Consider the following 27675-nt stretch of genomic DNA (forward strand, 5'->3'; position numbering starts at 1 on the left):
TGTCATAAGTTGTAGGAAATGACTGGTAATACAAATATGTACAAGAACCAAGAGGCAACAATAACAATGGAAGACCAAGAACGAAGTGCATAGATTTGAAAGGTTTAAGAAAGTGATGATGTCTTTTGCCCCAGCTGTGCAGTCTATACATTGAAGAAGCAACAAAGGAAATTAAAGTTTCAGAAGCGGGACTAAAATACGAGGTGAAATGTCGTAAATGATCAGATTTTGCTGATGAGATTGTTATTTTCATAGTGAAGAAGTATTGTAGGACCTTTCAAATAGAATGAAAAAGCCTAATGAGCACATACTATGGATTATGAGTAAATCAAAGAAAGGCAAAAGTAATGAGGAGTAACATAAATGAGGTCAGAGAAAAATGTAGCATCAAAATTGAGGACCATGATATAGACAAGATAGAATAATTCTGCTACCTTGCAAGCAAAATAATATATGACGGATGAAGCAAGAGGAGGTGAAAAACAGACCAGCATAAGCAGGGAGAGCATTCCTGGTGATGATGATGTCTGCTAATATGACACACTGACCTTAATTTGAGGAAGAAATTTATGAAAATATATATGAGCACAAAATTGTAAGGAAGTATATCATGGATTATGGAAAAACTGGAAGAGAAGAGAGTGGAAGTGTTAGAGAAGTGGTACTGTAGAAGAATGTAGAAAATTAGGTGAACTGACAAGATAAGAAATGAGGTTCTTTGCTGAGTCGTTGAGGATCAGAACGTGAAAAACATTGACAAGTAGGAGGGCAGGATGATAGAACGTTCTTTAGGATGACAAGGAATAACTCCTATGATACTTCTGAGAGGTGTAGAGAGTAAAAACTGTAGACACTCCATCTTCAGGCCACTGGTGGCCTACCGGGACCATCCGACCGCTGTGTCATCCTTGGTGGAGGTTCGGGATAGGAGGGGCGTGGGGTCAGCACATCGCTCTCCTGGTCATAAGGTGGTATTCTTGACCAAAGCTGCTACTATTCGGTCGAGTAGCTCCTCAATTGGCATCACGAGGCTGAGTGCACCCCGAAAAATGGCAACAGTGCATAACTGCCTGGATGGTCACCCATCCACGTGCCGACCACACCCGACAACGCTTAACTTCAGTGGTCTCACGGGAACCAGTGTATTCACTGCGGCAAGGCCGTTGCCGTAGCGGAAGACGGAGATTGGAATACATCAAATAAATAATTGAGGAGTATATTGGGTGTGAGTGCTACTTTGGGATGAAGAGGATGGCATGGGAGAGCAACTTGTGGTGGATCTCATTAAGCCACTCTGAAGATTAACAAAATAAACAAATATTTAGCAATTTTTCTTGTTTTATTCTTTGGACAAAGTGTGGGCTGACGCTATTTTCTCTTCCTGCTGTAGAATCGGTCTCTGTGTTGTACTAAGTGCAGTTGCGCTCAGATTGTTTGAGCGTATAGCTGTGTTACATATACTGGTGCAGATACTGTTTCACTTTTGCTTGATTTTTTGTTTGTCAGTATAAGCTTAGACACTATATAGGGCATGATCATGACATAATGGAATGCTGAAACTTGTTGTCCCTGGAAAAAAAAATCAGGCATGAAAATACAGCTGTTGGTTTATTTATTGCAAGTTATATATTTTATAATAATTGTCACCTGTTTGATATTTTGAAAGATGTGAGAAACTTTCAGTTGATTGGATAGATTTCGGCAAATTGTAAATAGTCAAAAATTGAGATGCAGCTTTCGGCAGTGTTAAACATCATGAAATAGGAGGTACTATGAAAAAGGCGCCTCTGTGTGAATTATTTGAGGGAGGGTTTGGGAGCGGTATACTTCAGAGCACCCTTCATTGATGTACATAATGAGGAATTACTTTCTAGGTATTTGAGTACAAATGACATTATGAAAAGAAACAAAGTATATTTGGGTGATGTTCACTGTGTTGTTAATTGGAATATAGGAGACAGCAAAACTTTTCTGAAATTTAATTTGTTATTTCTCATTACATTTCCTTTGAGGAACAAATGTAGGTACACAAAATGAAATGTACAGTAGCTGTTTTGCACTTCTCAGAATAATGGTGTAAAGCCAGGTACCTCAGACTTAGGAAACTGTATGTGAAATGAGAAGGATGTTCTGTAGCATGTACATAATTTAAATAGGAGAAATTGAAAAACAAAAGGGGTGAGGGAGGAATACAGCAGAAATGAAACAAAATGGGTTATATGAATAGACTGAAAAAGGGTGATATCAAGAAATTCAGGTGAAATTTTCTGTTACTGCAAGAAAAGTATAAAACAATTGGCTAAGAAAACAGAGTGCATAAAAGGTTAGCAGTGTGGTGTGACTGACAAAAAATAACATAGTTGCAGCTAGGGGGAAAAACTGTAGTGGTTGATTGTGCTTTATTCTGACTGTAGTGAACTCAAGATATTGAATTAACAACCAATACATATTAACTATATGTGTTGACATTTGGAAATGGAAAGTTGGGTAAAATCTGAGTCAAATTTGTTGGAATCAGCTTTTGATGGCTTTGGCGTGAAGTGTTGCCAGACTGGCCCATCAAAGAAAGAGATCCCGCATTTAGCAATGTTTCGGTACAATGCTTTAAAGTAACAGAAAATGTTTGTCATAATGTTAAGCTGTGTAAAACCAGTCTAGGGACTGAGGAAAACGACAACGGCAACAACACTGTTGATTAACAGCAGTGTTAGATGAAACTTCTTGGCAGATTGAAACTTTGTTCCGGACCGGGCCTCGAGCTCGGGACATTGTCTTTCACAGCGAGTGCTCTACCAACTGAGCTTCTCAAGCACGACTTATGACCTGTCCTCACAGTTTCAAGTCAGTGCACACACCACTGCAGAGCAAAAATTTCATTCTGGAAATGTCCCCCAGGCTGTGGCTGAGCCATGTCTCTGCAATATTATTTCTTCCAGGATTACTAGTCTTGGAAGTTTTGCTGGAGACCTGCAAGTTTGGCAGGTGAGGTACTGGCAGAAGTAAGCTATGAGGACGTGTTGCGACTTGTGCTTGGGTAGCTCAGTTGGTAGAGTACTTGCCTGCATAAGGCAAAGTTTTGAGTTCGAGTCTCGGTCCAGCGCACAGTTTTAATATGCGAGGAAGTTGTATATCAGCACACACTTCTCTGCAGAATGAAAATTTCACTCTAGCATTGTTAGATTTCTGTTAACTATTTGTGCCTAGTTTCAGTGGGAATGGAAGGATGAGGTGTATCACCGAATGTTCTTGAATATAATTAAATTTTTGTGTATTTGATGATAATTTTACAAATCATTAAATAAGGTAAATATAAGATAATCTAATTAAAAACACAGTTGATCTTAGTTTGAAAAAATGTCTTGAACTTGCTCAACATGTAGCCATATTTTTCACTGAAAAAGTGTATTATATTTGTAAACCAGTTGACATACATCACACCATAGTAAGAAGTCGTAATTTTGACTAACCAACCAGTGAAGAGTGAACGCAATGTAATTCATTTGACTGTCATCAATTGCTTGAATTTCAGTAGCGAAGTCCCAGAGTTTCCCATGAGACATCGGAGTCGCTCTCCACCAATGCGTGGATCCAAAGTGCGTTCATTCTCTCCAGTGCCACCATCAAAGAGAAAAATGTCTCCTTCATCCAAGAGGGAGCGTGTACCTCGAGATGTAGACAGAGAGCGTTCTGGTCGTATGCCCTCAAGGAAACGTACTAGGTAAAACAAATTAATTTTAATGTATGGCGTGGAATAATTTTAAGATGTTGTTCAGCTTCTTAGCTATGTGAGCAACTTCGTAGATGCATACCGTTGTTAAAGTTCATTCTTGGTCTACCAATATCGCATGTATGTATGAAAGCTTCATTCTGGAAGCACCAGAAAGGTAACTAAGTGACATAATGAAGAAGACCGCTGTGGGGTTTGGAGAATAAGGGAGAAGTACTGCCAGAATTGAAGCTGTCAGGATGGGTTGCTCATGCCTGGGTAGTGCAGTTTGTAAGGAAGTTAGCCACTATAGACAATGTTCTGGGTCCAAGATCTTGTCAGTTTTCTAATATGCCACGAAGTTTCATTAACAATGTTTAGACAGGAAGAAAAAGTTTATTATAAACCAAAATGTGTGCAATGGTATATATTGCAGTTTTCCACAGTTTCCTGTCTTTTTCCATTCTTCAGATAAAACTCCTGTGGAAAGTTCTTTGGTGGACAGTTGGATCATCCGGGCAGTCATACACAATATTTCAGCTAGAGACTAATTTCTCATTAGTGAGATGTTTTGGGATGATTTTCAGAGTTCAGAGCATGCTCATTTTATCCCTGTTAGTGTTTTTCTCTTCACCATGGGTTTGCAGTCTTTGTGTTGTGCTGTCTTTTATTGAAGTGTACCAACTCTCTCAGACCTTGTATGTAATGTTGAACGTTATGTTCTGGATATGGCCTTTAATGAAGTCCACTCTGAGGTAATATGTAGTATTTAGGTTGATGAGGTTCATTCCGGTTATGATTTTTGATGGATTATCTCAGGGCTGCCCTTTGCAGGAAAGAGCTCTGTAGAGCAGAGGAATATTGCTCTTGGTCTGGGAAGCAGGAGTGCTCATTGCTAGAAGATGCTTCATACAGTGACGTGTTGTCAGCTGCATCATTTGGTGCACAGTGGGGTGAAACTCATAATGTTGCTGGTAGTAAATTCGAGACAACTGCAGTTTAATTACTAGTAAATGTTCTGGTGACCAATTAATGGTCTGGAAACCTAAAGCAAAAGGTCAGAAGAACTGATCACACACATTCAACATTTAATGAAGAAGATAAATACAGTGAACTTTATTGCAAATCAGTTAAAATGAAAAACAAACAACTGCGAGTAAAGAAAACTCGGAAAAATAAATGTAACAACTACCAAAATGAATTAACTAGTCTACGAGGGTGAGTCAAATGAAAACCTTAAATATTTTTTCAAACATTGTTTATTGTGCAGAAGTGGTAGAAAGCTGTACCACTTTTCAACTTAATACTCCCCACACACAAGGCAAGTCCTCCAGCACTTACTAAGTGCATAAATTCCTTTAGAAAAAAATTATTTTGGTAGTCCGCGCAACCACTCGTGCACTGTCTGGCGTACCTCTTCATCAGACGAACTTCTTTCCTCCGATTGCGTCTTTGAGTGGTCCAAACATATGGAAATCAATTGGGGCAAGGTCTGGTGAGGATGATGGATGAGGAAGAAACTCAAAATGCAGATCTGTGATAGTTGCAACTGTTGTACGGGCAGTTGTGGGGCCTTCCATTGTGATGTTGCAAAAGACACCTGCTGACAGCAATCCATGTAGCTTTGATTTGATTGCAGGCCGCAGATGGTTTTTAAGGAGATCTGTGTATGATGCACTGGTGACAGTGGTCCCTCTAGGCATGTAATTCTCCAAAATGATGCCTTTTTCGTCCTAAAAGAGAGTCGGCATAACCTTCCGTGCTGATGGTTCTCTTTGAAGTATCATTGGTTTTGGTGACGAAGAATGGCACCATTTCTTGCTTGCTCTCTTCATTTCTGGTTGGTGGAAGTGAACCCAGATTTCGTCACCAGTAACCATTCTTGCAAGGAAGCCACCAACTTCTCATTCAAAGTGCATCAACACATCGTTCTCTCATTTCAGGAGTCAGCTGCCATGGCACCCATCTTGCAGACACTTTGTGAAACTGGAGTGTATCATGCACAGTGTGGTGTGCTGACCAATGACTAATTTGTAAACATGCTGCAATGTCATTCAGTGTCACTCGGCAGTTTTCCTTCACTATGGCTTCAACTGATGCAATGTTCCGTGGAGTCACAACTAGTTGTGCCTGACCTGGACGAGGAGCATCTTCCACTGAAGTCACACCATTTGTGAACTTCCTACTCCATTCGTAGACTTGCTGCTGTGACAAACAAGCATCACTGTACTGAACCTTCATTCATCAAAGAATTTCAATAGGTTTCACACCTTCACTACACAAAAACCGAATAACAGAATGCTGTTCTTCCCTGGTGCAAGTCAGAAGTGGGGTGTCCATCTTTATACTGAAACTGCAACGGTATGTGTGCATCTGCACTATGCTGCCACCTGCAGGCCATTCTGCACGCTGTTTGTAGCACACTTACCAACTTACAGGGTAATGGTGTGAAATTTCGATTTGTTATTACAAATTTAAGGTTTTCATTTGACTTTTGTATGATCATTTTATCCAGCAATGAACTAACTGCTATGCAATACTAAGGAATCAAAAAGTAGGGCATGGGAAAATCTTTGGAGAATAGTTTGCTGTTATCGTCTCCTCAATTTCTTTGCTTTTGCTTGGTTAAGACTCTGTGTTTAGAATGATTTTATTGTGAACAATTCAGCCTTGGAACACATTTAGGATGATTATCAGATATGTTTCATCTTTCTTATGTTCTACACATTTGCACAAGAAAATGAACTGCTCGTAGTTGTACATGGATTTGAAAAAACGTGTGCTGTATGTCTTTGAAGTTTCAGGAAATGTTACTATGATTGATATAACTTAGTCCTTCTCATCTGATACTTGTCTTTTAATTTGTTCCCACACTGCAGTTCAGTTATTTCCATTATAAATTTTGTTTACTTCAGGTCTATGGTCACAAATTTTTATGTCGTCAGACTACTGGTTTCGGTTTATAATGACCATCTTCTGATCTGCAGCAAAATTTATGTTTGGGGGGGGGGGGGGGGGGACAAATACAACTAGCAGGTAGACTACAGCTTAAAACAATAAAATAGACCATGATGAAAAGTATTACTGGCACATGTCCATATGTGCACTTTAAATATGATGAGGCAAATCTGTTTTAATAAAAACATGCTATAATATACTGGAGCAGTAGTGGCATCATCAAATGCTAAACACAAAATCAGCGCCAGGATTGTCAAACGTATATAAATAATAGTATACACAAGTCATCTAGTCAGCAGCTCTGCTATTCAAAACAAACTACTGTACAGTAACCACAAAATGTTTATGTTGCAAGTTTCATCAGATGTTGCTACTGTAATTATACACGTATTCTTCAATGATAATTATATGATGTAAAATAAGGGGGATACAATCAGTTAAATCTGTAATGGGCTGATAATGCATTACAGTAATAAAAAGCAGTGAAATGAAACAGGACAAAAGTTAGATTGTTAAAATGGAAAGAGTTATCAAACAGTAATTGACATATGCTCAAATGGTGATATTGTAGGTAATGACGTAAATAATAAACAGCTTTCTGAGTACACAGATTAATATAAAAATTAACGTATAAGTCCATTGCAGACTTTACTGATTGTATCCTCCTTCATTTTACATGGTACAATTATCACTGAAGAATATGTGTGCACCTACAGTAACGACTTCTAGCGAACTTGAAACACAAACATTTAGTGGCTACTGTACAGCAGTTCGTTTTGAACAGTAGTGCTGCTGGCAAGATGGCACTTCTGTATACTATTATTTATATGTTTGACAATGCTGGCACTGATGTTTTCATGAAATAGGTATGCCTCATCATACTTAAAGCGCACAAATGGACTTGCAGGTCAGTAATACTTTTAATCATGGTCTGTTTTATTATTTTAAGCTGTAGACAATCTGCTAGTTGTATTTGAGTTTTTTCCCATATATTGCTGCAGATGTGGAGATAGTCATTATAGACCAAATCGGGTAGTCGGATGACAAAAATTGTGACCTTAGACATGAAGTAAAGGAAATTTATTCTATTTTTGGGTCACTGTTAAATTCGTGACCATGTCACAGCTTGTGAGATTTCCGTTATCTTTGTGTGATTTACACAATCAATGTTCGCATGGTAAAAAAAATTCCTCTGTGCTCGCTGGTGCAATATAACGTCAAACCTTGTTTCAAATTTGGTTAGCAACTTTTTAAGAATGTGTATATACTCTCCAAGCACAATCTCCTCATGGTACAGTGGTTATCATCCTTTTACTAATGAGATGCATGTTGAAGTCAGATTCCCATTGATTTCTGTTGACTTTTTTCTGGTGGGAAGGTCTGGTAGCGGATCCACTCATCCTTGTAAGGCCAAGTGAGAAACTACTTAAATATAAAGTTGATGAAGGTGACCTATAACTCAATGAAGATGTCACATTGAAAGCCCTGAACCAGACTGGGTCACAATAGATGGTATTATGGCAGTGGAAGGTGAACCATTTTCTTTCAAAATCTTGTCATTTGAATAAGCAGGAGGAGGCTAGTGCTACTTAATTAATGCCAGAAGTTTGGATTTCCTTATCCCTACATTTTTAAAAAATCATCTTTTGACCATTTATTGTCTGAAGTTTTGCAGAAATGAACACAGAACAAAATTTGTAGCATTTGATGCCTGCACGGATGGCAAGGAAACGTTGGCCAAACACTTCTGTTTGGCAATACTTCTAGCAGACTGTCAAAATGTCAGTATTTATTCACAGTGCAGTGTGTATGAAGCCAATGACAACTATAATTCTGATGCTTCATTTCTTTCTGAAAATCTAATTTATTGTGCTGTCTTAACATGTACAGTATATCCTTTCATTCGCATAAGACGAGCTGTCTATTCTGGCACCTTTTGAAGCTAAATCCAGTAAACGGAACAGTGTTTTCAGAGTTTATTAGCTTGTCTGGAAGTGCACTTCTATGCAACAAAAACTGGAGTTTCTGCAAAAGTTGTATTTCTGTATATTGAGATATCACCACAACATTGACTTGCTGATCCTTGTGTTTGTCAGCATTTCCTTGCAAACTCCGTTGCCTTCTCAGTCAGAACTAACTCACCATTCTTCTTCTCATTGTCGGTGATGTTAACATCAAGTGTGTGTCCATCTGTAGACACCCCCCCCCCCCCCTCTCTATCTCTACTTTATCCCAGCTCCCAGCATCTTGCACTGCCCAGTATTGAGTGACAAAAGGCAGTTTATGAGGAACCATCCGTCTTACAAACAGTTCAGATGTACTGAGAGCATTAAGGAACTAGCAGTGTTAGTAGTTGCTTTTAGTAATGGCAAAATTCATGGTGGGTGTTTTGACAGAGTTCATAATTAATTCTGCTTACTGCATGGAGTTCATAATTAATTCTGCTTACTGCATGGAGTTCATAATTAATTCTGCTTACTGCATGGAGTTCATAATTAATTCTGCTTACTGCATGCAAACAAAAGAATAAAAATAATGTTATAGAAACACTAATACCTCATAATATTAACATTTATTTCCTTGAGAAAATATGGAGAACAAGAAGTGAGTTTTTCTATGTTAATAGGGCTGGCTATTTTGATGTTGCAATTTTCATAAAAGTGATTTTGAGGACTTCTATTTGTCTTCTTGTTTATGCATGCTGTAGGCCTTTTTGTCTTTACATTGCAAAATGTAAATTATATTTTGCATCCAAACCATGGAATATCCAGGATGGAATAACAACTATATGGAAAGGATACATTGCTACTTAACACACGGAGGAAGCATTGACTTGCAGACATGCACAGCGAAAGGGAATAATATAAATATTTCAGCTCAGAAATAAAAAAACCCTGTCACATTCATACAAGAGTGGTGCACATACCCATAGTCAATGTCTCCGGGCGCTAAGACCACCAGGCCTTGTTGTTTTGTAATATTGGCACAGGAGAACATTCTTAGGAGAACTATGAACTGATCATTCAGTCTTTGCAAAGTGTTACAAAAAGTAATACAATATCAGTTACAGGCTGATGAGTTACAAAATTACAGAAACCATTAACATTACCTGGTACACTCGGTAAGTACGGTCTATTGTCAGAACAGCAGGGTTGTTTATCAATCACTGTGTTTAGGTGCATTCTCAAATATTGTTTTCTATAAATCAGTTTCTCAATTCCATTTCTGATTGACAATGTCTCCAGTTCAATACCGATTCTGAAAACTCATTTCTGGTTGCTGTATTTCAGCTTCCACAATTGGTTTTCATTCCATGTACACACTACACTCTATTAAAAGTTGTGATTAGAGTGTCAGGTAGGCACTTGCTTTTGATAATGTTGCTTAATACAGATGAACTCATTCTTGTTGAGAAGTGAAAGAAGAAAGAAAGAAATATTGTTCAGACCATGAAATTATTAATTTTCTGCATTTAATGGATGAGAAGCATTATTTGCACTTACTAAATAACTGATCACTTTAAACTTTTCTCCACAACATACATGGTCATCTGGGTGGGTGGAATATGTTAATTGACATGAATAAGATTTTTAATCCCCCCCCCGAACACTCTCATCCTTCTTTTCCTTAAGTGTGTGTATGTTGTATTTTGGTCTACTGACCTAACTTGGCAAATGTTAGGTTTTCTCTTTGTTTTCATTTTTGACAGTTTTTAGTTTTACATTCCATTGTCAAGGTGTATTTTCGAAATCGTACAAATAAAATTGGTTTATTTGATTATGTACATGTTATTGAATTATTACTGCTTGTATTATGGAAGACTCCTATACATTGTTTACCCTGGGAATATGAAGGACTCAGAAACGCCAGTCAGTGTATAAGGTCAAACAGTGAATTTGCATCAAGACTTCAAATAACTACAGATGGAAAGACAGCTTTTATGAATGCAAAACGAACTGAAAAAGCAGTTTAGTGACCTCTGTGCTCAAAATGCTACATATAATGACATTAAGTTCTTCCCTTAAGTGGCGAGACAGACTGCAAATATGACAGACAATTCACCTGCCAAAACCAGTGTAATTTCCATGCTATGAGTGCAAGTACAAATTCTGAAATACCTACCGGAGAAACCAGACTGTGTTTTACTATCTTAGAATTGGTGTTTACGGGAACCTACGCTACTATTAATACCACAAAATTTGCTGCAGCACTGCAAAAGCCACCATTAAGCTAATAACAGAAATTTGTGGGGCCCAGCATTAAAATAGACTGTTGCCAAGGTTGAGAATGAGTGGAGTATGTCAACAGTGCAAAGTTGGCAGACATGAATATGAACTAGTGGGAGGACTTCCAGAAGCAACAGGCAGTTTCTCTCGGGTACACAGAGATCTTGTGGGCCATTTCCACTATCAGAGGGGTACACACACACACACACACACACACACACACACACACACACACACACACACACTGATAAGAAAGATCGCAGCACTAAAAATTAATAATGTAGGAATGAAATTTTGGGAATACATTTATCTAGATAACATATTTAAGTGATTAACATTGCAAGATAACAGGTTATCATAAGTGTGTGATAAGCCGTTGCATATGTGAAATGCTGGTATATTAATAACCAAAGTAACCACCAGAATGTTGAAATCAAGCATGCAAATGTGCATGCATTGTGCTGTACAGATGCCGAACCTACATCTTCATCTACATCGATACTCTGCAAGCCACCATACAGTGCGGGGCGGAGAGTATCCTGCACAACTACTTGTCATTTTCTTTCCTGTTCCATTCACAAAAAGTGGGAGGGAAAAACTTGTCTATATGTGTCCGTATGAGCCCTAATTTCTTTTATCTTATCTTCGTGGTCCTTAAGCACAATGTATTGTGGTGGCAGTAAAATCGTTCAGCAGTCAGCTTCAGATGCTGATTCTCTAAATTTTCTCAATAGTGTTTCTCGAAAGGAATGTCGCCTTTCCTCCAGGGATTCCCATTTGAGTCCCCGAAGCAGCTCTTGTGTTTTGTTCGAACCTACTGGTTACAAACGTAGCAGCTTGCTTCTGAACTGCTCTGATGTCTTCCTTCAATCCAACCTGGTATGGGTCCTAAACATTCAAGCAGTACTCAAGAGTAGGTCGCACCAGCTTCCTACAGGCAGTCGTCTTTATAGGTGAACCACACTTTCAAAAATTCTGCCAGTAAACTGAGGTTGAACATTCACCTTCTTTACTGCAGATCTCACATGCTCTTTGCACCCCACACCGCTTTGCAGTTTTACAGCTGGATATTTAAATGACTTGACTGTGTCAAGCAGGATGCTAGTTATAAGGTATCCAAACATTACAGATTTTTCCTACGCATCCACATTAGCTTACATTTTTATACAATTAGGGCTTAACTGCCATTCATCACATTGACTGGAAATTTTGTCGAAGTCATCTTGTATCTTCCTACTATTTGTAACAGTTTGTAGTATCACTATGGTGCCAACTACTGCTCAAATTGCTGCTGCAGATGCAATACAGTGCACCACAGCCATATGCCGAATTTGATGATCTCTCCTTTCTCGGTAGTTCCATGCGGCTGGCTGCACACTGATTTTCTCATGACCATACATTCTTGTGACCACCACTGCCAGCAGTCATGTATAATTCTACATCTACATGATTACTCTGCAATTCACATTTATGTGCTTGGCAGAGGGTTCATTGAACCACAATCATACTATCTCCCTACCATTCTACTCCCGAACAGCGCGCGGGAAAAATGAACACCTAAACGTTTCTGTTCGAGCTCTGATTTCTCTTATTTTATTTTGATGATCATTGCTACCTATGTAGGTTGGGCTCAACAAAATATTTTCGCATTCGGAAGAGAAAGTTGGTGACTGAAATTTCGTAAATAGATCTCGCTGCGACGAAAAACGTCTTTGTTTTAAACATTCCTGCCAAGTATTTCTGCAATATTATAGAAGGAGCATCCAGTTCCTTGTAGCCCAATTGCATGACCTCATTCAAACTCAGTGAGGTGTTGTTAATAGCGTCTTTGTTGCCTTAAAATATTCTTGAGTAACATCAACTCACCACATCCAATCTCAAAGGTAACTAATTGTCACAACCATTGCAGTATGTATTTAAACTAAACCTGATTTGCATCCTGCTTGCATGTGATGTTAAGGAAAGATACAGCGTGTACCCACTGTAAAAACTGCCATACTGTGAACCTTTCCAAACACTAAAAAGTAAAGATCATATGGTACAAGTAATGTGCAATCGCAAACAACTAATGGTGTCATTGGATTTGGTCAAGCCAGCATATTTGCTGACACCAGATGCTCCTTTACACAGGCAGGAAAGCTGGGACTCCATCTTGTTGTCAGTGTGGGAGCTGAACAACGCATACAGTCCCAGTTTACCGGATACTGTGCTACAAAGCCTTTTTCTGTCCATGTGAAAGAACATCTTGAGCAAATTGGTGTTGCAGATATCCAGTTGTTAAACAGAAATGGAGCAAATATTCTCCCTGGATGAATGGCAGGCTTATTCTGAACTTGGACATGGCAGAGTACAAGCATTTAGTTTTAAAATGAGGTTTTAGTGACAGCTTATCAGAGTTTCTGGATCACATGTTGGTTTTAACCAATGGATTGAAGCAAGGGGACAATGTTGGGTGTTCCCACATTTTCTCACTAAACTCCCCATTCCAAGCCACTTCTCAGTGTACTATGCTGTGGGCAGTCAAATATGCACTTGAGCACAGGACACTTGTTGGTAGAGAGAAGTTTCTTGTCTGCACTGACGCTCTTGGTGCTCTGCAGGCTATTCAGCAAATTTTCCCAGCAGGTAGGATAGTTCTGATGGTCCATGACACTATCCACCTTCTGAATAGGCAGAAGAAGCTGTTGACCTTCCACTGGGTCCCTGGACACACGGGAATTGAGGAGAATGAAGTAGTTGAGAGACCAATGAAAGCAGCCTGACAGAAAAATGCCACAGTTTAACTTTACATCCCCCTGCAGCCTGTTGTCATGTGAGACGAAGTGGCTGTTGGCTGAGACAGAGAATGGCAGTAGCTTTTAGTGGGTAACAAGCTGCAGTTGGTCAAACCTTTTATTTGCCCATGGTGCATGGCCTTTCAGACTCCACAAAGGGACTTAGTAATCCTCACCCAGCTTCATATTTGCCACTGCCCATTGACACACTGATATTTTTTACAGCAAGAAGACCCTCCATAATGCAGTGTCAGGTCTACTGACTTAACTTTGCTATTATTGTTTTCTCTGTGTTTTCCTTTTTCACATTTCCTTGTTTATTTTCTGCTGTAAAGCTTTATTTATTTAACTGACAAAATAAAATCAGTTTATTGACTGTGTATTACGGAAGAGCCCTATTAGTTCAATACAAGCATAAGGAAATAAAATATATTTGTATGTTAAAAGTGTTGTTAACATCACTTCATTGTGCAGATGGAATTTGAACATCTGATTTACACACCTTTGACATAAGATAACTGACGCCGACCCCCCCCCCCCCCCCACCAAACTGAAATTTGATGAAGCAAACAAAATCAGTTCAGCTTCATATGTAAACACAGTAGTAAATGTCCGTGTTTTCCTTCCATAAGTTGCCTCATCTAATCTTGGTAAATCTGATATGTGATGCCACTCTCTCATGAAGCAAACAATTTTTTTTACAGTGAATATACTATGTGGTGAGCTGTCCTATCAGTGGTTGATGTGGATGCAACATTTCAAAAACATTGTGAACTGTTTTGACCTGATGTGGTATAATGTCCACTGCTCTTAACAATTTGTGAGGTACCTATTTGATAAACATGATAGTTTGAGAGATTACACACAAACTCCCGTGTGACTCAGTGCAAGTAAACATTTTTTTTTATTGTGTGAAAGGCTATTTTTAATACTTTAGTAACATTTTTTTTACAGTGCATCATTATAATTTGTTCACTTTTCGCTACACTTTCACCTAATAAAGATTGCAGATATAAGAATTTGAGAAAATATGCCACATATGGAGTTGTTCAAGTTGTTATTCCTCCCATACAACATTTATGGTTTGAATGGAGAGGTGGGGCAGGGGGACAAGAGTAATGTTGATTAGCAATCTCCACCATTAATGACAGTTTGATTCTTGGTCTATGGCTGCAGCTGTGGATGTGAACAATATACAGCTACAACCAACAGTGAGCCATTATTTATGTGCACATTACAAAAACAACTGATTGATATTTTTGTATTCTGAGTCAGGATAAAACTTTGCTAGTTCGGTTTTGAATCTTTGGAAGATGAGTTGTTCAAAGTTGATGACCTAAGCCTTGAATTCCAAAATGTTACTTGAAACTCATCCTTTGTAGATGGAGCAACGCCTTGTAGAGTATCAGTTGTGATACATACATACGTGAAATCAGGCCTGCTTTCTATTTGTAGCAAAAGATTTTTACTTTAGTCAGTGGTTAGCCATTCGGTTATGAAGAAATGGAGTCTTTTACCAAACAAAGGGTAAAGGGGAATGTGACAAGTGAAAAGTGCTCAGCTGCAGTAAGCCAGCACAGTTGTGTAGAGTATTTGCTGTATTAATTGCCACTGGTCATGTTTGTGCTGTATTAGTTTCTAGCCTATATTTGTGTCACATCATCATCAACTACTGTACAATTGCTCAGATTAATGTATGGTTGATGTCTTGTGTGTACTAGACCAAGCGGACCACAAAAATGTGTTCGGCATTGTTTTCTATTGTAGGTCAAAGAGTCCTACAGCAGCTAGCGGTTCCCACACAAGTGCAACACGCATGGTGTCTCCTGCATATGCTGAAGAAGTATCTCCACCACAGTATGCTGGTCCTTCAGACCCGTACGGTGTTGCAGCTGGTGTAGATGTGGAACATGTGACTAGAAATGTTGGTGAAAGGTATGTGTAATATAATACAAATTTTAAGTAAAGAACGACTTTTTTAATCAGCAAAGTTGTTGCTTGCCATGCCATATGTTTCTTTGGCATTTGTTGCTAGTCCTCGATAAAATGCAATATTTTATATAATTGTGCATTTATATAGCTTGAAAGTCCCAGAAGGGCTGCATTTATATTAACTGTTGTAGCCAGCTGTTGCTTGTATATCTTGGCTTGACTCTTGGGATTGCTCAGATTCCACCACAGAACAACTTATTCGTATCAATGGCACTAGGTTCCCAGTTGCGACCTACTGTTAGGTATCATGGACATCGCCTTTGTGTTCCTTTCTGTTTCTTAGATAAATGTGAACAAAATGTAATGCTTGGGAAATGAAACTTATTACGTGGTCATTCTACAACATTAGCCTCTATACTGCTTTAATAAACTTACGAGGTCTCTCATCTGTGGCTAACACTGGTTGATCTTGTTTAAAGAGTAATCATAGCCATTGAAACTCGTGTGATATGTGAATAGCATTTTAGAATTGTCAGCTGATATGGAGAAAGCTATCCCCGTGATAAGCAGAGCCTGCCACTCGATGTCAGTTCATAGTGGTGGCAAAGAGCTGACTGCCTTTGGTATTTAGTATAGACCTTCCCAGCACGGCTGTGGAAAATATTTATTGCAATTACAATTCAGAAATTTTGTCATTTTCAAGCATATTGGGATAAGACGTTACCACCATATGAAATGCACTGGCATTAAAAATAAATTAACAGGTTGTTCAAATTGAAAAAGGAGTGCTTCCTTGAGATGTTAAAGGGCATAGTTTCCAGTTGTTGGAATGCAACATTGAACTTGGGAGTACAGAGATACTAGTATGTAGAGACAGTATCATATGGTTTGCCAGATGTGCATTCAGAATTAAGTGAACAAAGGCAGTTTGCTTCAAAATTTCATAAGTGCAGTACAACTGATGAGATTGTCTCAGAAAGAAAAAAAAGAGGTCAAAAATAAATCCCTTCATCCTAAAGTGTTTCTGTGTCTGACAGAATAACTACACAGTTCTGGAATACCAGAATGCGCTACTGCACTTAAATTACATTAGGCAAGACCGTATGACAGTATCAGAGATACTTGCCTCCATCCTTGCTACCCTACCTGTTTTTCGTTCCCTGTTGCTTCATAACCTGGGTTGTGATTAACTAAATCCACTTTCCCTTCTTTCCCCTCTCTCCTCCCTGATGAAGGAACATTTGATCCGAAAGTTAGGAATGTAAATTTTCGGTTCTGTTTTTTGTGTATCTATCGGCTGTCCTGAGCTGAGGTAAGTACTGGCCAGCCCCTCTATCTCTTTGTTAGTATTTGTTTCACATCATTATATGAGATTTTCCATTAATCATTTAAAAAATATATTTTTGCCATTAGAACATATATTGCAATCATGATCTGTCAGAAGCCTAATAGATGAACACTACTGCAAGCAAACATAAAATATAAGTTGTAGTCAGGTTTTAGTAAGTAAATAAAAATTCCCAGAATTAATATTTTCCCACTATTTATGACAATTTTTTAATTGATTCCATCAAATTTCCTATGTTCACAATGTTAATTTACACCCGATTTTTGCATTGACATATTTATAATTTTCCCATGATTTACGCTTTATGGAAAAATGTTTGTGGAGAAAAAACTGAAATAATTGACACACAATGTCACTGGCATGACATTTACCATAAAGTAGCATTTACAAACTTCATGTGGTTAAGCTTCTTGACACCAGAGTGCCCTAAACAGCACATCTGGACCAATTATTGGGTAACAATTCATACGGCATGTCCTGCTGCTTCCAAACTCTATTCAGCATGGTGGCTGATGGGAGTAACGAGGTTTGTTCGAATAAAGGTGCCATGACCAATCACAACCATTTCCAAACTGTCTACTGTGCATGAGCAGCTGCATGATTATTGTGACACATTTGTCCAACCATATTTAGCATGTTTTGTCGTTTGGCCACTTGTAGCATTAGTAGACACATTTGCTAACTTTGTGTTGTTCAGTCTTGAATGTATTTTGGTTTAAACAGCATTAATTATGTATTTTTTCATGCTTTGCAAGATCTGCTTTGAGAATTTATTCTCGTGTCTAGTGCAATGTTTATGTAAGTGTTTTTTTGTGATGTTTCATAGACAAACATTGGAAATTGTGTGTGTGTGTGTGTGTGTGTGTGTGTGTGTGTGTGTGTGTGTGTGTGTGTGCGCGCGCGTCGGCGTGGGCGTGAGGGCGTGCGCATGCGCATAACTGAGGAGGCACAGTACCTGATAACCTCTAAAAGGCGTCTACACTACAAGAGATGTAGAACAACACATATGCAAACACCACACAAAATACTTATGTAAATATTTGCAATTGATAATGAGAATAAGTTCTTAAAATGCGTTGCACTGGGCAACAAAAAAATACGTAACTGGTGCAGTGTTTCATTACTTAAAGATGAATGAGAGCTGCAAGCTTTCCAAAAACATTGATTATTATGCATGAAATTAAGTCAAACATGTCTGTTTCCCAGACAGTTATCAGTTTCAATTTCATCATAGGTTTTTATTAGATAATAAACAAGTCTCTGATGTATTGTGATTCCATTTATGTACGTATATCATATATGTAATGCAAAAAAACAAGGGGGAGGGGCAGGGCTGTCCTGTATGTAACTTTTGCTGCATAAAATGTTAGATCCCACATTTTACATTTTCCTGCATTTTACACCATTTTTTAGAAGCATTTGGAAAGCGTAAAAGCAGTGTGTACTGTATACGAACTCAAGTTCCCCTGCTTGCTTCTTTGTGTATGTTCGGGCTAGCCTGAGGAACTACTATGGAGATTTCTATACAGTCTTTGAATTCTCGGGACTGTTATCTTACCAGTATCTACATTGAAAACAGGCAAAGGTAATGGAGAGTCTAGATTCTCGAGACGGATGCTAGTGTTACTCGCGCTTTTCCAATATTTTTCCTTCTAAATTCACTTGTGAATCTCCACATTGAAACCTTTGATCTCTGTTTGTAAATACTTGGTTATAGACATCTATTTATATCATGATGCTTCTGATACATGCAGGTAGTCGAGCAAAATAAATCTGTAATGTGAGATGGTTTCTTGACTGAAAATTGTAGAAGACTGTAGTGGTGTGTTATTGCTTGCAATTTTGCTGATAAATTCAGTGGTAATTTCTGTAATGATGACTTGTGCTTGTCGTATACATTTCCATTGCATTTTGTCTTATGTGAATTAATTGAGGTCTTTGTGTGTCTAGATTTAGGGGTTCCAGTTCGGGCAAGTATGAAGAGACTTTTGAAAGACCCGTTTTCCGTGGTCCTGATGGCTCTGCTGGTTATGATATCAATGAATTGAAGAAAGTTGTAATCAATATAAGCCGAGAACTGCCAGTAAACAGGGCACCAGCAGAGCGTGTTGTTATCAATCCAGAAGATGTGGTGTTGGTTCGGCGGCCGGGTATGTTTGAAAGTCTACGTGTGCTGGCCGCTTATGCAAAGGCGTAATGGAATCATGTTACTATTAAAATAATATTTATGTTTGTTTTTTGATCTGAGTAAAGTTAACCACTTCTACTTGACATTAAATACTGGTGATACAATTCTGTATCCCAGTAATTTGGTAGTTACTTCACAGAGCTTTCAATTGGCTTTTTCATTGCAAGTAATTTTGTAAGTTAAAAGTAATTTTGGTGTCATGATTTGACAGTGACATAATGAATAGTTCCTTAATAGCACATTCTGCAAGTAAGGCACAATTTCCTTTAATCTTGTTGGGAATAATCATTATACAATATTTCAGATTAGAATGTAGATTCATCTGGTATGGTAAGACACTTTGTTGTTGTGCAATACTTTATTGATATAAGTATTAAAAAGATATGATGGAATTTGTTTAATGTTGAAAGACAACTTGGAAAATACACTTGATAAGTACATTAAAATCTTTTTGTAAGAGTCTGTTAATTAAGCATTTTATTTTTTACAGTGCATTAAGTTGTCTTGTATATTAGTCTACTTTGTTCTTGTTATACTTTCTTCGTATTTTCATTTCATGTTTTATTTTACTTAAAAAGAAGATACTGATCACTTTCTTCTACTTAGTTCTGTCAAAAAGTCTTTAATCACAAAATCTTTCATTTGTTTGTTCTTTTTTAATTTAATTTTTTTTTTAAAAAGAAAGAAAACCCAATGTATTTCTTGACATGATACTGATCACTTCCTTCTACTTAGTTCTGTTATGAATGGAAAGAAGACATTAAATTCTGTGTTCCTTTGAAGTTGATTATTTCTTTCCTGTTCTTTACATCAAATTTTAGTAGACAACAAACTTGTTCATTCATTTGTACTGCTTTCTTCTCTATTTCTTTATCTGATACTTAGTTCGATTGTAACAGTAAAATGCCTGAAACTGAAAAGATATGAGTAGGATACTAGAGCATGTCCTCTAATTGGAGCATTTTTCGCAGTAGTAAAATGTGCAAAGTCACTAATGATTGTCTGTGGGCAGTGAAAAAGAAACAGTGCTTTAAATTGCAGGTTACACGAAGCAATTTGTGTATAAATGAAGAAACATTTTTCATTAGAGAATTTCTGAATAAGGCTGTGCAGCTGTTAGGACTTTGATCTCATATTCAGGAGGATGGAGCTGCTCTGTTCGGCCATGCTGATTTGGGTTTTAAAGCGGTTTCCCTGAACTGTTAAGGCAAGTGCCAGGATGGTCCTATCCCTGTAGGCTACCTGTCCTATCATCTTAAAGCGTGTTATATATGCTGTGTGCTATATTTTGGCTCATTGATTGGCATTGTATTAATTTGACAAAGCCTATGTAATTGTTGGATGATCCTTTTATGGATAGATAAATAAATAAATGTGGTCATTTGATGTTGGTAATGAATCAGGAGATAAGTTGAAATTGCCTCTTCATATTTTAAAGATACTGTTGCAGTTTCTGTTAAATGAACAACTGTTTTTTCATAATCATATTTTATTGTGAGATGATTAGAGATGTATATCATGGTATGGTATCTTACTCTCCTTGTTTGTATCTATTTGCTAGTTATTTCACAATCACAACAAGAGTAACCACAAAGGACAGCTTGGAAGTCTAATGGACATGAGTATTTCTGAATTCAGAGAAGAGGAAGACATAATTTCCCTTTAGAAAATTTCTGTCACTGGCATTTAAAACATTGAAACTAGTTAAATTTCATCAACATTATTTTCTTATAAAGATATCTAGAAACATAGGTGCTATTTTTTATAAATCATTTTTAGGATCAGTGTGATCAATTTCTGCTTGCACAGAAAAACTTCATACAAATTTGTTAATTTACTCTCTCATTCTGATTATTCAGAGACATCTCATGTTCAGATTTGTCTCTTGCTGATTAAATCTATATAAATAAAAACCACTTGCTGGATGTATGAAAAAACATCACTTGAGAATGGCTCGTCCAATTTGGCTGACACCCCCACTCCCTTTTCAATCTCCATACATGAATGTCATCACACTGTGGTCCAATGCTCTGTGCACCTGGTGAATGGACAAATTGTTTCTTTCACGGTAGCAAACACAGTGCAGAGAACTGAAAGACTACCATGTCAAAACTCTGGTTTACTAAGAGTTGCCGAGATATTTCACATGAAACACATGATCCATGACATACATTAACACAGTTCATTTGAGCAAAGTTTTTACATACATTTGTTATTGGTTAATGTTCACAGTCTGACTTCATTTGAATTTATACAAACTGTCAATGGTGAGTTGTGTGCAACATATTGAGAAGCCTGTCAGTGTTTACATTTGATTGAGGATGACATTCATTGGGATCAAACACTCACTGATGCTGTAATTTTGTGTAATGCACATAAAATTCTATCACTTTTTGCCATCGTCATTTCTGTGTGTTCTTCATCGAACCCGCTTCAGCTGAGGAACAGATACAAAGACAATATGGCTGAAGACCTGAGTCGAGCACATACAACCATAGCAAATCCTGAACTTAAATATTATATAGCAATCCACAACAAGACATTGATTTCTATAGAGGATTTGTGCCTGATGATGTCTGGCAAGATGTTGCATGAATTAGTATGCCAGAATCGAATTTTCCCATGCATGGTGCATTCAGTCAAGAAATTGAACAAGAACAGTTATACAATCGAGATGACAGCAAAAAACCGTGTGTGACACATTGATGATAGCAGTTAGCAACAAATAAGGAGAAATCTTCTTCCTTGATACACTTAGCAGAACTTGCTAAATGTTCCTGATTTAATTGATTTTAACATCAATTCTTGCACAGTAAATAGCCCTGTCTATAGCATCATCTGGTATTGCTGCCACGTTATTAGGACTACAGCTCATTCTGTATTCAAACTGCCATTGAATTTACAAACAGTAGATGAACCGACATGCAAAATGTCAAAAATCAGGAATGGCGAAAGTACTACAGAATTGCTAAATAATCATTTGAGATTAGCATATGTTGGCAATCCATCGAGTGTTGAGACATTTGCGCAGTAACCTGGACCTCCTCGGAGGTATGGTTGTTTTGCTGTTCAGTTGTTTCTGCCAAATGCTGCCGTTTATTCAAAGATGAAATAAATGATTGCTTGAAGAGATCGGCTTTGTAGAGATACATGAAAATGTTACAAAGTGATGAATTGGGAGAAGTGTTTTCCAGGCAATTATGAGGCATTGGCAATGGAAAAATTCCATTTGACACTTCCGTTGGCCTTATTTCACTTTCACCTAATTTTTGTCAGTTCACAACGTCGGAAGAAGAATTGATCATGGAAGTGTTTCTGAATATTGTTGCAAATTACAAAAACCATGTTTGGTTAAACGAACGAGCCAGTTTGTCAGTGAAGAATGAGAATGTAGATGATCTGAACATAAAATAGAGTAAAATTACTGGTCAGTTGTATCATTTAATACAGTTGATTCCTATACCATTCCAGATGAAGTTGTCAGTTATCCAGTTGAATTCCTGAATTATCTTGATTTACCAAGAATGCCACTGCATATTTTGCAGTTCAAGGTCAGCTCGATAATAGCCATGGTAAGTGGATTGAACAAACCAAAACTATACAGTGGAACAAGATTAATGTCAAGAAGCTGATGAAAGTACAATTGAAGTACTGCTAATCAAAGGAAAGCCAAAGGCGAGGATGTTCTGCTTCAAAGAATACCTCCAACTGACTTGCAGTTATAATTTTAGCATGTTTAGTTTCCACTTCGTCTTTATTATAAATTGCCAGGCCAGTTGCTTGAAGTATGTGGGCTAAACCTTGAATTGCCATGTTCTTAGTTTTCTCTTTGGATGGAAAGACAAAAAAATCATTCATCACCAAGCATTGCAATGAATGCATTAAAAACACCAACAAATAATTGTCAGAGCAATTAATTCTGATCTTTTCACTTCAGCAAATTCATAATCTTATTGAAGTTGTTTTGTTTCAAATTCTCTTAAATCCAAGCAAATATTCGCTTGGATGAATCCTGTCCTGACTGACTGACTGACTGACTGACTGACAGACAGACAGACAGACAGACAGACATACATACATACAACACACAGCCTAAACCACTGGAGCTATAGACATGTTATACAAAAAACATTTTCAGTTAAAATGCCTGTGAGGAAGAACATTCCAAGCTGTGATGTGGAAATGTGTGGTTTTGTTTTCCTTTTCACAGTAATTTTTAACAGAAAACAGGAACAGGAAAGTCGTGTTTATGGCTGAGTTTATAATTCTACCTGTTCGTAGATTAAACCTATGTGAAACACTGTCATTTAAGCTACATCCTCAAAGATCCAGCAGTTGGAAAGCTCTCTCTCTCGCCATGTACTAATAATTCCAACCGATTTTATCCATTCCTTTTGACTTGTATTCCTAATCAAGGTTCAGTTTGCAATATCGATAAATAAGGCCAGAGAGAGGGAGGGGGGGGGGGAGGAGGAGATGGACAGAGAATGGGGGGAAGAAATGATTATAAAGAAGGGGAAGGAGGAGATGACAAAGGGAGGGAGAGGAGGCGAGAGATTGAGAGAGGGGGGGAGGGAGGGGAGATTAGGATGTGTATCCAATTCACATACATATTTAGCAATTGCAAAGCATTGTTGGGTTCACTAGTAACTTCATAAAAATGTTTATGTATGTGTATGTTCATGTGTGTCATAACATGACAGTTGTATCAGCCTAAATGAATTTGTTTTGAATTGCCTAAGGTAGGTGATTAAGTGGTGGTATTGCGACTACCGATTTAGAGCTTGAGTTAATGTTGCAGTTTCTGGCATTTAAGCAACTCTTAATATATGAGATCTTGCATTCTTATGTTACAGTTAAGTTATTCTAGTGTTCATTGCATGCTTGGAAGTGGTACCCTGCTTCTCAGTTCTATTGTTTCCTTATAGAAATTTTAATTAAAATGCGAAATTACACGAAACTGTAACAAATCACATACATTAGTATAATGTGGAAGTTGTGATTTTTATGCAGCTTCTTGTTGCTGCTTGTAGGAAGAACGTATTAGTTACCTGTACACTTTCCTCACTGTGTTTTGGTGATCAGTGTCTTCTTTTTCTCATTTTGTCAAACTAATATTTTTTTTCTGTTTACAGCATTATCTTAATTCTACTTTTCTGTCTTAGCTTTTGACAGAGCTGTATACATTTTTCAATGCAAAATTGGTTTGCTTGCCATTTCCTGTTATTTACTGGTACAGTAGAAAGTGCTTTTACCTAAATTACTGACAGTTGTGGTTACTGACATTTCAGTAAAGGTGAAAATTATTCAGGATGATTCATGAAAGAGAAATGAAAGAAAACAAGAAGCATATGATGGAGTGTGTGTCAAAATGATCAGTTTATTATATTCAAGGAATGAACAGAGCAGTGAGATTGAAATTAAGTCACAAAATTTTTCAAGAGCAGACTAAAATTTAACACTGGTTACAGGAAGTGGGGGGAAGTATCACAGATAGGTTAAAAGATAAATATATGGAATATATAAATGAGTTATATTGCTGAAAAGCGAATAAGGTTATTGAGAAATATATTGCTGTAATAAAAAATGAATCAGCAATTCTGAGGTAAATTGGAAAATATTTTCTTATTGTTTTATTTATTTTTATTTTATCCCCCCTCCCTCTCCCTCAAAGAACAGAATAAAAATCTTTGTGCGAAAGATAATGCTTTCTTTTATTGGAAAGTTTTGTTAATAGGGAAATTAGCAGGGACTGGGGATGGGAGAAAATTATTCTGAATAGACATTGCTGAAGCTTGCATGTCATTGAAGAGAAGGGTGGATTAGGGAGAAAATATATTACATTGCACATACTTTTGCTGAAATTGTGTATGGGAAGTATTGTGATATTGAAATGATGAATGTTGTAAGAGACGACATTGAGGCTGAAACATGAATGACTTGTTAGGAGTGGACCTACAAAACTGTGAGACATTTCAGACATAAAGAAAGTGGATGATATTATATACTTATTTTGTAAAATGTATGGAAACTAATCTGTGAAGCACCACCGATACATAATGAGTAGCTTTTTGATCAGTTATTTATTTCATGCTGAAATACTGGAAAAAGCAGTTGTGTTAGTTGTATTAGGCAAAAGATTTCCAAAATCTGTTTTATATGTAGCCAACAGGTTGTATTTTATTCTATGAAATGAACAAAATGAATGACAAAAAGGTAACTATTATCTTGAATGTCGTAACAAAACGAGAAAATAAAGAAGCAAAACTGTTGAAGCATTGTTGAATTATATTTATCAGAGTTTATGAATGAAAAAAAAAAAATTGGTTTTATGTCGAGAGAAAGTCACAAATTTTGAATGAAATTTTATTTCACTAAAATGGTTTGTGCAAAAAATATTATGAATATTACTTTACAATAGTTAGTAATAGGCAGAGGCAAATACAAGGGGATGATTGCTTTTCAGAATACAATGAATGCCTAAAATTGTTAAATATCAGAATACAATTCAGATAACACTTTGCAATGATATTTGATAAAGAATGATGTTACATAAGTGGAAAATTGAAGGAAAATTGAAAAGTGACAATCAGAAATTACTACTGCTCTTTAAAAGTCTAAATTTAACTATGAGTTACAGTGGATATCAGTAAATAAATTTAAAGAAATAGTAATGAAAGAGTAGTTTCATCTTCAGCTGAAAGCCGCAGTACACTTACCCAATTATTATATCAATACTTGAGACATAGGAACATTACAAGTTAGCAAACATACTAGGAAATTTTTTTGAGTGTGTGGATGATTTATTTGTTTCTTAGCAGAAATGTGCATGATAATGTAGAACTCCTTATTTTTCATTTTAAAAGCAGTTTTGGAGTAGGTAAGTGACATTGTTCCCACATTTTGTTAATTCTGTATGTGCTGATTTCACATGTTTTACAGGAGTCTTACAGCATGTTTAGTGTTTTTCTGAGAAAGGCTCCTTTACTTTTTCAGTACTACATTCAAAAAGAAATATTTTCTACATAGGTTGAGATTGAGTGGATGGAGGTTGCAGTCAGCCATTCAGGCATCCAGTAAGCACACGACTGGTGAATGGCCGACATGATAAATTGGTAGGTGTAGTAGTAATGTTCTTAGCAATGCCCTGCGCGCGTCTCAGCTCTGCAAAAATCAACAAGGTCCTTACATCTCGTCTTTTCGATTTATGAAGTGAGGACTTTTACTAGGTCTTTCTGAAAATACATGTCACTGAACTCATTTCAGTCTTCTTCTTTGTCTGAGGATACTTTAGCTTCCATGTTTTATGATTCAAAGTTGCTTTGAATAGTAGGTTTATTGTTGGTAGAGTTGTCTATGATGCAGAAGTAGCAGGTGCAGTCTGCAAGGTTTAATGGAATTAATAGAGTGCAGCAGAAGTGAAATTTTGAATTGTGAAATTGTGAAGAGTATTGTGGTGTTTGTGAAGTGTAGTGCAGTTTTGTTAAACATATGGAAATAGCCTGACTTTGCGTGTGATTGTCTTACTCCAAACTAAACCTTTATAAAGTGTGTTTTAGTATGATTGATTGGTTGATTTTTAAAGTGTGAGAAGTTACACACAGAGTGTGGTTTGGAAGGATCAACTTAAGAGAGGAAAAAAAAAAAGAATAAAAATGGTACAGTTCTTGTAAACATTTCCAATAGTTACATGTTATTCTAAAACTACTGGAAACAAGAGCTTCCCTGTAGTTTCCTCAGCCATGCCATGAAAAATATTTTAATCAGACGAAGATTACTTTCTATGAAGATGCTGGAGTCTGTTGGAGGGCAAGATTCTTTGGAGTGTATACTTAATTGCTACAATATTAAGAACATACAGATATTGTGTTTTAAAGTGCTGTGTAGTGTTAGTGAGTAAAATTATCGTTCTTTTTAACAAGGTAATAGAGCATAATATTGTTAACTTCACTTAGTGATACTTGAAATGGAAATATCAGACAAATTATGTAATTGATTTGCAAGAAATGTGCTCAGGTTCATGCCAGAATGCATAGAAAAACAAAATATGCTGAGTGGATGGTCCGAAATTTGTAACAGACTGGTGTAAATTGAATAGCTCAACAAACAAATAATAGCTTGAAAATTAATCCAAATTTCAACAAAAGATCAGTGCTACAATTGTTTTGTATTGAAAGTAATCGTATGTTAATGGCTGATCGGTATAGTCAACAATAAGAGAATAACTAAATCTTGGAGAAAGCAAAGATATTCACGTAGTTATTCAAGTGGTGAAATACACAATTTTTTGAGTGATGTTTAGTTGCAAGAGACTTTAAAAGCAGGAAAAATCAACGTAGAAATACAGTGGATTCTTGCAAAACAGATTACTGATATTTTTATTTGTGATTTTGTGAAGTGTTACCCTAATTGATACAGACGACTAGTAACGACAATGACGACAGTGCTACCCTGCCACCGCTAACAACAACAACAACAGTACTACTACAGTGGTACTCACCTGAAGATGGCCAGAAGACTCGGCGCCGAAATATCATGGCAGG

The 27675-nt window shown here is 37.1% G+C and overlaps 1 protein-coding gene across 16 annotated transcripts in view; it reads left to right on the top strand.

Annotated features, from left to right (window-relative positions):
• Nucleotides 1-27675, top strand: part of LOC126335281 (serine/arginine repetitive matrix protein 1-like) — a 135249-nt gene that overhangs the window by 32072 nt on the left and 75502 nt on the right. For 9 of the 16 annotated variants that reach the window (XM_049998349.1, XM_049998362.1, XM_049998356.1 and 6 more), the window contains exons 3-5: nucleotides 3530-3718; nucleotides 15432-15599; nucleotides 18895-19094. In XM_049998349.1, the coding sequence (XP_049854306.1) occupies nucleotides 3530-3718; nucleotides 15432-15599; nucleotides 18895-19094 (557 nt within the window). The remainder of the gene's footprint in view (nucleotides 1-3529; nucleotides 3719-15431; nucleotides 15600-18894; nucleotides 19095-27675) is intronic. The other 7 variants (XM_049998358.1, XM_049998354.1, XM_049998350.1 and 4 more) reach the window with 1 other exon arrangement.

Source organism: Schistocerca gregaria, chromosome 2 (genome assembly GCF_023897955.1).
Source record: "Schistocerca gregaria isolate iqSchGreg1 chromosome 2, iqSchGreg1.2, whole genome shotgun sequence".
NCBI classification, from domain to species: Eukaryota; Metazoa; Arthropoda; class Insecta; order Orthoptera; family Acrididae; genus Schistocerca; species Schistocerca gregaria.